Source organism: Crocodylus siamensis, chromosome 6 (assembly GCF_052110815.1).
Source record: "Crocodylus siamensis isolate JL-2025a chromosome 6, ASM5211081v1, whole genome shotgun sequence".
In the NCBI taxonomy this organism is placed as follows: Eukaryota; Metazoa; Chordata; order Crocodylia; family Crocodylidae; genus Crocodylus; species Crocodylus siamensis.
The window spans coordinates 30,787,568-30,802,656 of record NC_143400.1 but is presented as its reverse complement, the minus strand read 5'-3'; the positions used below and the strand labels follow the sequence as shown (position 1 = coordinate 30,802,656).

The following is a 15,089-nucleotide window of genomic DNA, read 5'->3' as shown; positions in this document are numbered from 1 at the left end:
AGGGGCTCATAGACAATGCTGGTAGCGCCCAGCAGCTTTCCTAACAGCAGGAGTTTCTTGTACAAGGGGCTGTACAAAGGGTCAAAAATATCCCAGCTCCCAATGCAAAAGACGTAGAACATTGTCACTGCCAGTGCCAGACCCCAGCTCTGCACTAACAGAAAGTGTTGTCAGATCTTGTGGTCGGCCTTTGACATTGTTAAGGTCTTGCCTTCAGTGAGGAAAGTGCAGAACAAATGTAGTAAAGCCGGAGATGTGTTTCCAACCTGCTGAAATTAGAACCCCTGCAGCTAGACCGGGCTCTCTACACCCCTACACCATCTCTGCCGCAGCAGGACAAACCCATTCATGCCTTGCCCAGCGTGGACACGCATTTCTGTGCGTAACAACAAGCTCTTGGCACGGTGACAGTGTTTGTTTAACTCAGGGGAATGGAAAATTTTCACGACTTCTTAAAACAAACAATGGAGGCTCATGCCAAAGCTGGTGCTATAAATACAAATGCAGATGCTGTTCAGTGCTCCTTAGCAGCTTTGTACTAAAGGAGTTCACCCAGAACCTTTTCCGCCCACACATTACTCATTTGGGGATAATAAAGTTAAAAAGCTGGTAGGCAAATAGCAAGAATTAGACGGCTGGAATGCAGAGCACTCCTTTACAAAGGCTGCTTGATGTATCAATTGCAGCTGGCTGGCTGGCTGGGCAGATCCGCGGGCCTGGAAGCAAAATGCCTCTAAAAATAAACATGTCCACAGCAAATGGGATCTTATGTACACAGCTTAGGAACATCATTAAACCTGTCAACTTGTTGTCACCCGCTGATCACATTCATGACAAATATGATAATTAAAGAAATGAGGACGGTGCATTGCATCCTGCCAAACAGCCGTGGCAAGCGGCTGAAGGAAAGAGCATGGATCCTGCATGCTGGGGAGTGCGGTTGCATCTGGTCTCTGAATGGCTTTCACTGCAGAGGCTTGGAAGTCATGTTGTCTTCTCTGTGGTGGTCGTGTGGGTGGCGTCCCATCACTCCATACATACCTCCTTTGTGGTGTGGTGTTTTCCTGTAACCCTGTTTCATCTGACACACGTTTCCTTTCTGGCCTCCCAGCAAGGATTGCCAAGGGAACATCACCTGCTGCGACCTGACTACATAGCTGTCCCTAGTACAGGTTTCCCTCACTTTATGCTGCGCGTGCGTTCCGGGAAAATGACACATAACTCAAATTCACATAAAGGGAACTCACTTTACAATGTCACAAATAGTGATACGTTCCAGGACTGCGACTGTGCTGACCCCCAGACCCGTGTCTGCCACTTTCACAGGGCAGTTTTGGTACTCGCCCACGGCAGACAGTACACACGAGCACAGCGTGGTGGTGAATGTTACCATCGTGGGGATGGCAACCACAGAAACACGTGTCGCAGACGAGCGAGGAGCACAGATCCACACAGGGGACCATATTTTGTGCGTGTCACTCCCACAATGCGCCGCACAAAGTGGCTTCCACCACACCAATCACACAAGAGTGAATTTACCTTGCATATAATGATTTTTTGGTATAAAAGGGGTCATTGCGTAAGAGTGAATTCACACACACAGAACCCTCATAAAGTGAGGGAAATAGCTTTTCCCTTTGCAGCTGGCCTGCAATATGGTGATGAGAGGCTGCTTTTAACCTTGGTAATAAGTCTACGAATATTGTACTTTGTAGCTGAGAGCATCTCAGATGGCTCCCACCAGTTCAGATCTAAATTGTTCTGCCCACAGGAATCTTCTCCTGTTGCTGACGCTGTTGGGGAAACAACAGTAGTCGTGCCCACTTCTAGTGTGTTTATTGTATGTTTACTTTATTTTACTTTACTTATTTTACTGAAGTAGCATGGAGTTGCCCCAGTCAGGGCTCCATTGTCCCAAAGATTAGACAAGCCCAACTCCAAAGCATTTGCGGCCTGGGTATCAGACATGCTTAAATGCATCAGAGGGACATCTTTTAGGAAGATGCTAATCAAAAACATGCCTTGGCAGTCCACTAGCACCTCTCCTGTAAGTATCACAGAGCTGGAAGCGAAAGAGAGATCCCTTATGGTCAGATCCCAGCACTGAACAGCAGAGCCAAGGCTGTGTGACCCCTGGGCAAGTGTCTTCCCTGTTCTGTGCCTGATATATGCATCTGGAGAATGAGGATAATACTTCCCTACCTCGCAGGGGTCAGGTATCTGTGGCCCTCTTACCAATGGCAAAATGGCTGGAGAGTCTGATGAAAGGCACCAGAAGCACAGTATCTTATTATGGAGCAGGAAGCCTTACAGCTCCCCAGTGAAGCAGGTAAACATTATTCTATCCAGTTCACAAGTAATGAGAGGCAGGCACAGGTCTAATATGAAATAAGCACCCCCAAATCTGATGGGGAACAACAGGAATGTTCAGCACCATGGCACTCCCAGTGTACTTTTGAACTAGGAAGAAAAACAATGAGTTGTTTCCTAGTCACCCGCTCTCACAAGTAGACCAAAAGCACGGCTGTTCCTGGGACTCCTAATCCAGAGCGTGACAAACTGAAGGTGACAAAAAAGGCCTCCACTCTGTCTGGCATCAAGCTGTCGGCTGCCCTGGGTTTTCCTGCTGTATGAAGGTAGTGGAGTGATGAAATATGAAGGCATTTCAAGGAAACAACTTGCTGAGCGTGAAATAGGCCTGTTGTTGGAAACGGGTGTTTTCTTAGAATGGGGTATCAGTATGACAAGCAATCCTCACACCTGCTTCTTCTGGAGAGAGGTTAATAGCATTGTATAGCAACGTATAGTAGTGTTTGCATAGCAGTGTATATCAATGTATAGCAACGTATGTGAGCATTGTCTCCAAGTAACAGCAGCTAGAATGATTCCCACTACTAAGTTAGAGCGCAGTAGAATTTAGGGGCTCAAGGTGTTTCTTTCTCTGACTTCAGCAAGGGATTTTACATTCTTGCACGGTATAACTATCTCCCCTCCCCTAGCGGCTTGTTCTGTATAGGCTCTGTGCTCCAAAACCTGTGTGTTAACTCTGATTGGGTTGGCTCCCGGTTCTAGATCCAGAGATCCCAGGCTCATCCCCATACTCTTTATGGATCCCCCCATCCTGGATGCTTTCCATGTAGTGCAGTCTTAAAATCCAGAGACATCAAAATACAGCTTGTGTGTTCTCTCAGTGGGACTAAAGAAAAGGAACAGCAGCGCCACAAGCCCATTGCAGGTAGGCAAGGTAAAATACAGCTGCTGACTCAAGAGTCGTCTTTGCTATCATAGGTCATTTTAATAGGCCTCCCTTGTCTTCATAAAAGGTCAATAGCTATAATTTACTTTGATGCATTCCGCTGCTACAGCACCACACAAATTCTATCAAGGCCAGTTAAATTACAGCCAAGCTATTCCATTTTAGCATTTATTAAGTCCATTGTCTCTTTATTTCCTTCCCAGGTTTTACTAGATGAATGAGCCCATTTAAGGGAGAAGGAGTTCTGTACACAGTGACACACTTACAGAGAGCTCACAGAAAACCCTTCTGTTAACCACAGCCAAAAAAAACCCCAGCGATAACACTAATGCTTCTAATGCTGTAATATTTTAGGTTCCCAAAGAAGGGAGCAGGATTTCTCTGTGGCACTTCAGGATGTGCCATCATTTTAGCACTTTATGCAATGTAGGTGCAAAGGAAAGAGTTGCCAGATGTGTTTGCCAGTTGACTTGCTGGCCCTTGGACTGACAATAAAAAAGTCCCAGAATAGGTAAAATGTAAGCTGTCACACTTCGACCTCCCACAGATCCAAGTCTCTAGCTCCATTCAAACAATCTTCTCAGAGTCTGCTGGGAGCGGGAGGAGAGAAGGGGAGAGGAAAGCTGGGATGCTGAAGGAGTGCTAAGAGGGGAAACAGATCCAGGGAAAGACAGGAGCAGGGGCAGATGTTAAAGAGTATCAGGAAGGAAAGAGACCCCAAAGTTTGTAGAAAATTGGGCCCAGGCTGGGTCCTAGCTCCCAAGGAGACTTTGGACTTGACTGGGAGGTTAGAGAATTTAGAGGAAAACTGAGAGTAAAAGACTTTGGGTGTAGGCAGTGATAAGCTACATACTGCTACCTACCCCCTTTTTACGAACGTCAACTCTCTTTCTGGCTTCCTGCCTCTTCTTGCATTCTGAAATGATCCACGAGGTAATGGCTTTGATGGTTGGTCAGCTAATGAAAGGTGCTATAGAATGGCAATACATTATCATTTAATATTAAATAGTGCCATTGCATGGACCTTCAGCAGCAGAATCAGCTTGATTTTCCTCTTCTCCCACCAAGAAATCAGTACTGTTAGTGCCCACGTTTCTGTTGAGGAGTTTTGAGCATTAAGGATGGGTGGATGAAGAACCAGAAACAAACACCAGCTGATTCTTCACCCTCCAGCCTGCCTCAGCTGTTCTGGCCCAGGTTTGTTTCTCTGTCAAGGAAGTGGGAGTGCTGCAGTACTGTCAGCAAGCTGCCTTCACACCAGAAAAATTCCACCTTAGTCTCCGAAGGAGCGGGATTGACCAGTTAAGGTCTTCAGGGACAAAAATGACCATTTGGCAACATTGGTGCTACTGCTGTCTAGCCAGAATCCCTGGTCCTTCGCAAATCCAGACTCCCTGCTTCCAAAGAAACAAGCTAAAATGTGGTTTGGGTCTGTCCTAAAAGACATTTCAGAATTTCCATGAGAAACTTTAAAATTTCCTTTTCCTTTCCAAGTTAGATTTAATGTTGGGCTGTCCATGAAAGCTTCTCTCTCTCTCTTTCTCTCTCTCTCTCTCTCTGATTTAGTTAGTCTATAAGGTGTGAATCTGCGTGAATTGGGAATTTAAGTGCCTGGGGCCAGCTCTGGGTCCAACATCAGCTGTGGCTGCTGCATGTTACTGCAGTGCAACCTGGCAGACTCAAGAGTGCCTGAGTGGATCTCAGTATTTTTGGTATTTCTTTCCTAGCTGGATGAATGGGGGTGTCAAGTCTTGTGCTTATTAGAGCCTGACAGCAGTAAGCAGAGTTTGCTTTGTTGTGGTTGTTTTTGTGGGTGGTTTGTGAAGCTTTATACTTCAGTAACTGCACTCGAAGCCCAGCAGTCGTACGAGAAGCTCCAACAGACTCCCAAGCTCTGCTCTCCTTATGGATTGCTTGCATTTCTCTGCACAAAATAGGCCCTTCTGTTTCCCACCCCTCCCTTTACTTGTAAATCTGCATCAGCTTGAAATACAAAGAGCACAGATTAACTATTCCCTTTAAAAGCTGCCTGCCCAGGAGGAAAAAAACAGGTTTCCTCTGCATGCTTGTCAGTAGTTCGCGTTAGACCTGGACCAGTAGGTTTCACCATCGGCGCCCAATATGGCAGCTAGAGAAATCCCTTCCTGTCGAAGGTGGGCAAAGAGCTCAGGGAGAGACTGAGTGAATTCTTGCTTTGAAGTGATCTGTTGCTTTTATATTCCTTCTGGAGGAATATTCAGGAGCTAGTATCCCTTCCTCCTACATGGCAAACCAGACTGGCATCCAAGAATGACTTTCAGGCTGAAACTTGGACCTGAGAAGCCAAATTAAAGCTGCTGTATCCTGTGAGTCCTGTTTCCCAGCTGTAATTTTACACTGGACCATTAGTGTCTGATTCACAGCTTTCCTAGTTCTTCTTCCTCTTGACTCTTGGCAGTACAACAGGCAGAAAAACACTCTGGGAGATGGTCTGTGGGTTTGGGTGGTGTATGTTGGGATTGCCGTATCTTATGTTTGATTTTGTTCTGCTTGCAGCGACTGGAGTTGGTGGATATCATCCATGTGCGGGGCTGCATCCATGCAATTGGCCTCTGGTTTAAGGACAACTTTGAAGCCACTTTTGGGATAGTACTTTCCTTGCTGGTTCCACAGGTACGTGAGAACTCTTGGGCACGGTCATTGTTCTTCAGGACTTGCCACCTGTGGGTGGCTCGTCCAGTCATGTTTGCTGAGGTACGTGAAGCAAAGGGAACCTGTTTTACTTACGTTTCAAAATATTGTCACTGCTTTGTCACCCACTTTCTCTGAATAAAGCAGAAGAGTAAGGACAGTTGCCACCTACTTTGGAAATGGGTTTAGAATCAGTTTGGCTTTCGGAGCTTCTTCAGATGAGTGCCATACAATGTATGAAAAGACATGGGCAAACTGAGCCTGCTTTACTTTGCAAGAAAGTATTGCAATACATATCTTGTTGTAACCCAGTTAAAAATTCAACACTGGGGGGAATGAGTGAGTGTTTCAGAGCGATTATATTGCATTCACTCCTGAGCAGGAATGGATGCTGCTGAATCCAACTGTTGGAAGCAAATTCAATTCTCTTGACTTGAAAGCAGGCTGCTGCATCTGTGGGTTTCCAGGAATAAAGGCTGAGAGAGAGCAAAGGTGTTCTTTCTTCTAGAGTAGTGGTCTTCAAGCTTTTTTGATCGTGCACCCCTATCAGTAAAAAATTTTTGAGCACACACCCCTATCTGTAAAAAAAAAATTTTGAGCACTAACCCCAATATATGTATATTTAATGTTTATAAATTATATAACGGTACAAAAAAACTTTTTGCTCTCACTAAAAAAAAATTATTATTTTCTTCCTGTACCCCAATGGATCGTCTTGCGCACCCCACTTTGGAGACCACTGTTCTAGAGAAAACCTGTGACCTCGGGCTGTATTTTCCTGGCACATACTTATTGTTCCAATAATCCCCAAAATGGACAAGATCTGGTGTAGCTCTGGCTTTGCAAATCCCTATCAGTCGGACATCATGTTTTGTGATACCAGAAGTGATTTGTATTCAGTTTCTATCTCTTGTAAAATGCCACAAATCTGTTTCTGATCCTACTCTCATTTTGTTTATCCTGCACTGTTTGAAAGTAAATACTCAGTCTATACAGTGATAGGGAAGGGAAATCTCTTATCCAGGGAGAGTTAAGGTGCGATGAGATAAAATGTTCTAAGCATATCAGCCTGTTGCTGTAATGCTTTTGAGGGGGAAGACTTTTATCACCAGTCACATCTGGCACTGAGTAGCCTGGGATAGTTTAAAGGATTGCAAAATGATTATGCTTTTCTATTTTATAGATTTCAGAGACATTAGGGCTGGAAGGGACCTCGCAAGATCATTGGGTCCAACCCCCTGCCCCAGGGGCAGGAAGTCAGCTGGGGTCAGATCACCCCAGCAAGATAAGCACCCAAGGATTTCTTAAAGGTATCCAGAGTAGGTGCTTGCATTTGTATTTATTTACTCCCACAGAAAAAAGGGTGCTTGTTCACATGTGATACAAGACATTCTTGAATTGTGCAAAACTATGGTCTGTTCAGCCTCTTTCATGATGAAAGAAATCTGGATTCCAGCGACCCTGAGGAAACTGAAGCAAATTTGGCCATGGTCTGTGGCTTTCTTTCTCAGTTGGTTGCCTTGTGTTTGCTTCCTCTGCTCACTGCATTTTTAATCGACTCGGGCTTCTGACATGACAAGTTGGTCAGAAGAGCTATTGTAAAAATAGAGAAATATTACAAAGCTAGAATGCAGGGCGGTCTGACAGATTTCAGCATGTGTGACTGTGGGTTTATCTCACCTCAGCAGTGATACAAGAAAAGGATGCAGCTTATATAGGAAAAGGGGTCTAGTATGCTGTTCCTCAAAACAACAGCTGTGGAAAACTATTCACAGCAGAAGTCTGGTTTACTTAGAGTTCCTGTATACATATTATTTCAATGCGCTGCAGAAATATCACTTTTTAAAAGATGGTCGGACAGTTTAGTCAGGGACGCTTATGCCTTGAGCAGGCAGCTGGACTGTGTGACCTCAGGGGGTCCCTTCCAGCCCGACTTGCCTATGATCCCATGAAAAGTAAATAAAGCCAAAGCTTTTAGTGCTGCATGTATTTATTACTGCAGCAAAGCCCTTTTGTATTGGTTACTGCATCACTTTCCCAAGGGAACATAATCATTGAACAGCTCACAAAAAGGTATCCATAAATTAACAGTCTCTTGGGTGACTGCTAAAATTGATGTGCAGACCACTTGCCATTAAAAATCCTTCAGTGTCTAGGCCACATTCCAGCTTAGCTCATTACCTTCTGCATTATAGACATTCGAAATAACAAGGAATTTTTATGCATTTTTTTGGCCTCTGCTTTTGCAGCGTGTTGCTGAGCATTGTTAAACAGCTTCCATGTTTCACCCAAGAGTAGAAGCTCCATCCATTAGCTCTGACTTGCCTGCTGGTAGTGTTGTGATGGGTGCCAGGCAGGGCTTTCTTGCTGAAGCAAAATTGAAGCTTTTCACAGGAAGAAGGTAATCTTGGTGAATTCTTGCATCAAATTTCTGGAAAAAATTCAAAATTGTCAAATGTCCAAATCTGACAGTTTTGAAATGGAAGGGGAAAATGTGGTTTCTCTTTGGACAGGGCTTTTTGGTTTTGAATCGGGAATGATCACAAGATGGGAAAACTGTTTCCCCACCTGCTTGGCATGACTAGTGCTACAAAGTATTTTTTCTGCATAATGACCATGAGGAAATAAAGAGGAGTTGAGCAAATATGCAAATTTAGCTTAATAAAGGTACTCCTGGTGGTCTGCCCAGTGGGAGCATGCCACACAAGCCACCTGTCATGTTGCCATTAACTCTCTGCCTTGATGGTCTTAACTGAGGAGAACAAGAAAAAATGAGCAAAGATGACAGCAAGTAGAGCAGAGCCTGATGAAATTCAAATGCTTCCTGACAGTCTCTGGAGCAGGGTAGCATCTTCTGATGCACCGGACAATTCACTTAACCCAAAGGGAAAATTCTCCCCATTTGTGGAGGATTTTCAACTTTTAATTGCAGGGCTCTCGATCTCTATAAATCATACTTGGTGCCTACCAGTTTTTCAATTAAATTAAGCTAGGCCACATGCACCACCAAGATCTGTCAGGCTAGGAATTTCTTTATCCCCAGCCTCTCTGATGCTATGGCAGAAGCCCGGAAAGATGCAGCAAAGTTCTTGAGGCAGAAACCTGAGGGCGGAGAGAGGGTGCTGTTAAGATGTGAAGGGTAATACCTAGGTCTTATGAAAGAGAGGACAGATGTTTCTTCATGTCAGAGCACACCTTTATTTGGCTCAAAGCTGCCTGGGTCCTACTTGGCTGACGATTGGAAGGGCTTCATATTTTATCCTTGATACACTGTACAGCTTGGAGCAAGTCAATCCCCAGTCATACTTCTGGTGCTGTACTTTTGCAAATGCTGCTAGAACAAGCTTTCTCATACTATATGGTGGTTCCTGACCTGATGGGAAGTGGAAGTTCAGAAGCCAAAGGGAAGAGATTGGGGGCTGGACTCGATGATCTTCCGAGGTCCCTTCCAGCCCTAATGTCTGTGAAATTAGAAACTGGCTGAAAGGTTTGGCTTGAATTTTAGCTGAAGGCTTAAGTTGACTTTTGTTCTATGTGAATCAGTGCACTCAAAGCCCTGCCTATGGACCGTGAACCTAGGCAGTGTTCTTTTCTGGTGCATTAGCTGCACACTCACTGCAAATAATTGCATCCCAAGTACCAGGTGTTCTCAGTTTGATAATGTTGAATTTCCTCTTGTCGAACACATTGCAGCTAGTCAGGAGCCCTCATGCCATGCCATTTCTTACATCTTTTACCTTCAGATGATCTCAAGGGATCTTGGTTTCCCACAGCCCGGATGCCTCCCACATTTTGCTTAACAGAATTCTGCCATCCCTTTTAGGGTCGACAGTTTAATTGCTTGCAAATTTATCTCTGAAAAGTCGGTGTCTACAGAGAATTTACCACTAGACAGGTGAAGAAATGAGGCCTGCCAGATTGCCTGTATTTATGACTTTTTCTGCCCCCTTTAAACATGTTTTAAACACCCCCCTGGATCACCGATGTTATGAGAGTTCCCTCTTGATATAGACAAATGACAAAAGGAACCTCTATCATCACCCTTCTTATTTTCTTTTACTGGAGTTTTTTAATAGCCCTGAAGCAATATTAAATCTCTTAACTTGCCTGCTAATTGTGGTTGATGTGCCCAAATTACACATGACTGAGCTGCCTTTTTTGAGAGAAAAATATTGGAAAGACAAGCACCTTCTTTCCCTTAAAAGCCAGCTCTCACAAAGGTGTGTCAAGGTTGACACCTGAAGGCTGAAAACTTAGACTATCAAATAAAAAAAGAATTATTAATAATTATAAAATGTTAGAAGTTGAGTTTTTTCTAAGACAAATTCCTGAGTCACCTTTTCTTTTGCATATAATTTAGCAGAGCCTTACAGAAATACCCATATTTAGTGTAAGAATTGTACGGTTGCACCATGAAATCTTCGTGAAAGTGTGCTCAAGTTGTTAAGACTATGGGACTGGGATCCAGGACTCTTGGGTTCAGTTCTTAACTTCACAGAGTCTTAGTGACTGCAAGCAAATCGCAACTTCTCTCATTGGAGTTTGTTAATCTGCGAAATGGGGGATACCGTAAATGGCACCTGCAGTCAAAAGTACCCAAATAGATGCAATAATCTTTACTCTGCTCTGAGCAAAGTGAGACAGGGAGAGGTCAACTGGTCCAGCCAAATCATGCATTGTCTTTGACAAAGCTGGAAACAGAAGCTATCTCCAGAGGCCAAGTTGTGAGTTAGCTACAAAACCATCTCTCGTAAAAGTCTTCTTGTGACTCCTTCTCAAACCTGGGTCAAGCTTTTATTTCTTCTGAGACTGGTCATGGCTAGTAGCCCTGGAACAGCTAATCAGGACACTGGCCTCACTTGCTTACTCAAGGTTTTGTGGTGGTCATTCAGAAAGTGAAATGCACCCTTCTGTGGAGATGCAGTACAAAACTGTTGTGTTCAAATCACAGTGTAAGTGCTGCCTACACTTCTTAAGCATAGGGGTGAATATCCACCCACCCACAATTACCAGAGAAAATCATTCCTGCCTGGTAGCTATCAGACATTTATTGGCAGGTATTTTATAGGAGGTCTCTTTTTAGTTGCCTTCCTTTAGACAGTTCATCTTAGACAAGGGATGTTTGAATTTTTCCTGTTCTCTGGTTTTGTAGTTGACATTTTTATAAAGCCATGTGTCAGGAAAACAGATCTTACGATGACAGGCTGAGAGCCATGGGACTCTTTAGCCTGGAAAAGCACAGGCTCAGGGGTGATCTGATGGCCACCTATAAGTTTATCAAGGGTGACCACCAGGATCTGGGGGAACGTTTGTTCACCAGAGCGCCCCAAGGGATGACGAGGTCGAACGGTCACAAACTCCTGCAAGACCGTTTCAGGCTGGACATAAGGAAGAATTTCTTTACTGTCCGAGCCCCCAAGGTCTGGAACAGTCTCCCAGCAGAGGTGGTTCAGGCACCTACATTGAACACCTTCAAGAGTAGATTGGATGCTTATCTTGCTGGGATCCTATGACCCCAGCTGACTTCCTGCCCTTTGGGCAGGGGGCTGGGCTTGATGATCTCCCGAGGTCCCTTCCAGCCCTGATGTCTATGAAATCTATGAAACAATGTCATATTTTTGATCATGTATGTGTGTACTCAGCGAATTAGATTTAATGTATTTAGTTGTTTAAATGTGCATGTATATAAGGGGCGAAAGAGAGAGAATCCAGTGTCAGAAGCAATACACTTCCCTTTTTAGCCAACTCCTTAAACTTAAGCTCAGTTTAAAGAAGAGGATCCTCAGACTTTAGCAGCAAGGCCTGAAATGACTTGGGATTTCTAAGCAAACCACCCAGCAATACAGCGAGCTTGGAAATACATAATCTTTCACCATATTTAGGTATATGGTAGTTGACAGTGGAAAAGAGCCAACGATTAAAATCTGTCCTGCAAATAAGGCTAATTCTCCAGTTCCTCTAGTAAAGGATGCTTCTGAGTTAAACTAATACTACACTGATCCAGCCAAAAAAGGTAAGAAACAAGAGCTGATGCTGTGGTTGGGTCATAAAGAGCAGCATATCAAGCCAAATGATTCGTGGAACGTCAAGCCTTTCCTGCCACTGAATTTCAGGGGCTGAGGAGGGTAGGATCTCCTTTACATTTCATGCTTCTGCATGCTGTGCTAGTTCTGGCAATGAGAAAAACACAAAGATGGTGGGAGCTTTCGATTAGATATTGTAAGCAGCTGTGGCAGACCTACCAATTCAGCTTGGCTCAAACGGGCTTGGAAAAATCTTCATTTTGATTGGTGGAGCCTATCCACCAATCAGGTAAGGGTGGGGTGTGGCTGGCCCCACCCCTTGCACGGAGTAGGGTGGAGGCAAAGAGCCTCCTGGACCTGATTGAAGCCTGCATCCTGCAGGTCCAGCAAGATTTTAGAGACAGAGCTTGTGGAGTGAATAAAAGGAGCTGCATGCCCAGCACGCAGCAGGCGCGTTGAGGGACAGAGAAGCCAACAGGGGCTGAGAAGAGCTGCCCAGAAGCTGTAATCCAGAAGACCCCCAGAAGACTCCTTTGGCAGGAGCAGAGCGGTGAGCGGCAAGCGGTGTCAGCCCCAGCCGGTGCATGGGGCAGACCCTGGGAGCTGCAGAAGGCAGCTTGGGTCTCTGGACACTCAGTGCACATAGTGGTGCACAGGGTCACCAGACCCTAGAAGCTGCATGTAATGACTCAGGTCTGCTACCTTCAGCATGTGGCCGAGGACCCCGGTGCACGTAGGGGTGCATGGAGCCACACGTGGCAGCTCAGGTCTGCTACCCTCAGTGTGAGGCCAAGGACTTGGTGCATCCAGCAATGCGCGGCTGCCCAACCCTGGGAGCAGTGCCAGGCCCCTCGGGTTTGCAACCCCTCTCCGACATGAGGCCAGGCACCCGGGAAGCACCAGCGCAGTGCGGCAGAGGTCCGGTGGAACCTGGGTTTTGGGACCCACACAAGGCAGCCCGAGCCCCACCAGAGGGCAGAAGGCGAAGCCTGGGTGTCAGGACCTGCACAAGGTGGCCCGAATCCCAACAGAGGATAGAACAAGGCACCCTCGGCTCTGGGAGCCCCTCCCAGCCTGCCCCCCAGATCCATGAGTACCTGGGGAATGGGTCCCCACAGAGGAGGAAGCCCTGAGGGGGGGGTCCCAAGGGATCAGGGACCAGGGGGTGGTGTCCAGCAGGGGCAGAGGAGGTACTAGGACCCTCCCCTTACTCCCCCTAGGAACGGTGCCAGGGTTTGGCACCCTAGGGGAATGCCCAGTGGTCTCAGCCACATGGGTACCTAGAAGCAGGGACTTGCACCTCATATTTTGTAAATAGGTATTTATATTTTCTTATCCATTAATGTGACCTGGGTTATGTCATCTATCTGAGGGTTACCTGTACTTGTTGTTGTTCTCATCTGAACTTACCTGTTGATACCTGTTGTTTACCTGCCTTTGTTGTACTGATCTGTTGCAGACAGCTGCTTACCTGCATGGGGACCCATGCCCTTTCGAGGTGGTGGTCCCTTGGGCCTTTGATTATAGAGCATAATGGGTTTTTGGTGATCTGGATATTGTATATCTTTATCAATGCTCTCCTATAAACCTGTAAATATTGTTACCTGCATATTAATAAACCTGTAAATAGTTGAGCTGTCCTGGCCTGACTCTATAGAGGGTTAGAGGGGGACTGACCTGCACATCAGACCCCTCTCGCAGCACTTCTGCCCAACCAGCTATCCCCTGCAATTGAAGGTGGGGAAGCACTTACTGGGTGCACCCAGGTTACACATCCTAGACACTTGGAAGTAAATCAGCAGCATGGCAGCTCATTCAGAGAGGTCATTTGTTTCTTTGATGCTCATTAAAAAATTATTACCAGTGGAGCTTGCTAGTAAATAATAGTAACAGAAGCTGATATATTACTGTTTCCTTTGCAGAATGAAATTTCCCAATTATGTTGCCCCATGATGTCTGCTATATATGCAGGCACATATAAATGTTAGGCTCAGTGTGTTTTCTAGGGTTGCCAGGCAAAAAAAATAATTGAAGGACAAAACAGTGCTTAAAAACTAAAAACACCTAATAAGGCATGGCTGTTTTCACCCGAATACATCTGTAAGTTTGGCTTCTCTCTGTTCTCTTTCTCCTCACTCCTATGTCAGAGAGTGCAGTGTAGCCAGGCATCCAAGGTTCAGAGTTTCATTCCTCCTTGTCTGTAACCTCTTGCTCTTGCTTTTTGACAACTCTAACCCCTACCTACCCCGGATCCATGTGTTTTGCTGGAGAGCACTGAAGGCAAACTGACAAGATCTGCATGTCACGGCAGCTCTTTAAAGACTGGGGCACATGCTAGTGTCTGTTTCTATCACTGATACACAGAGTAAGGCAAAAAGTGCCCATATGCTGGCTTCAGTCAGTCTCTGAGGGTGTACGAACAAGTTGAAAGGAAACAGTGGCTTGCTGCAATCAGATGCTCTGTAATGAGTGTTTGTGGGCACCTATACACATCATAGGGTTTTATCCTTAAATTAAAAAGGTTTATAAAATTTAAACTTGTTTATTTTGGAGCATCATATCAATGTTTGCACATACTAGGTTTTTTAACTAATTAAGCTTTGGAGCATCGCATCAGTGTTTGCACGTACTAGGTTTTCAAATGAATTAAGCCTGGCCCCCAGCCAGTGCTGCAGGAGAGAAAGACAGTCCTGCACTGCCTCCCTGGCCCAGGGCCCCCCACCCTGTGTCCAGCCACACAGCTGTGGGAGCAGGGAGCCGGTACACAGCACAAGAAAAAAAAGAAGAAAAAAACCAGCAGCAATTTGAAAGTGACAGCAATTTGAAGGGGTGAACACAAAAAAGTTGCAGCTCCACCTGGTGGACAAAGAGGCTCATTACATGTCTTTGAGTGCCATTGTGTTTGCACATACAAAAAACTAGAACTCTTGGTTCCAAAATGATACCTTTCACTAGACCAACTGGAAAATCGCAAGAAACTTGTCCTTTTCTGCAAGCTTTCAGGATCAAATTCCCTTCGTCAGGCTCTGAGAAAAGTATAGATGGTACAAGATGGTAAAAAGTCCCCATAGGTAGGAAATAAACTTCATTTTTGCACAGAAGAAGCTGAAGATGGAAGACTGTCCCTCCAGGTCCATGAG

General features: G+C 45.3%; 1 protein-coding gene across 1 annotated transcript in view; it reads left to right on the top strand.

Moving 5' to 3' along the window:
• The window catches only part of LOC149862152 (tetraspanin-15-like), a 196,014-nt gene that overhangs the window by 157,000 nt on the left and 23,925 nt on the right, over positions 1–15,089 (top strand). Inside the window, exon 8 of the mRNA XM_090052857.1 lies at positions 5,792–5,908. Within this exon, the coding sequence (XP_089908983.1) occupies positions 5,792–5,908 (117 nt within the window). The remainder of the gene's footprint in view (positions 1–5,791; positions 5,909–15,089) is intronic.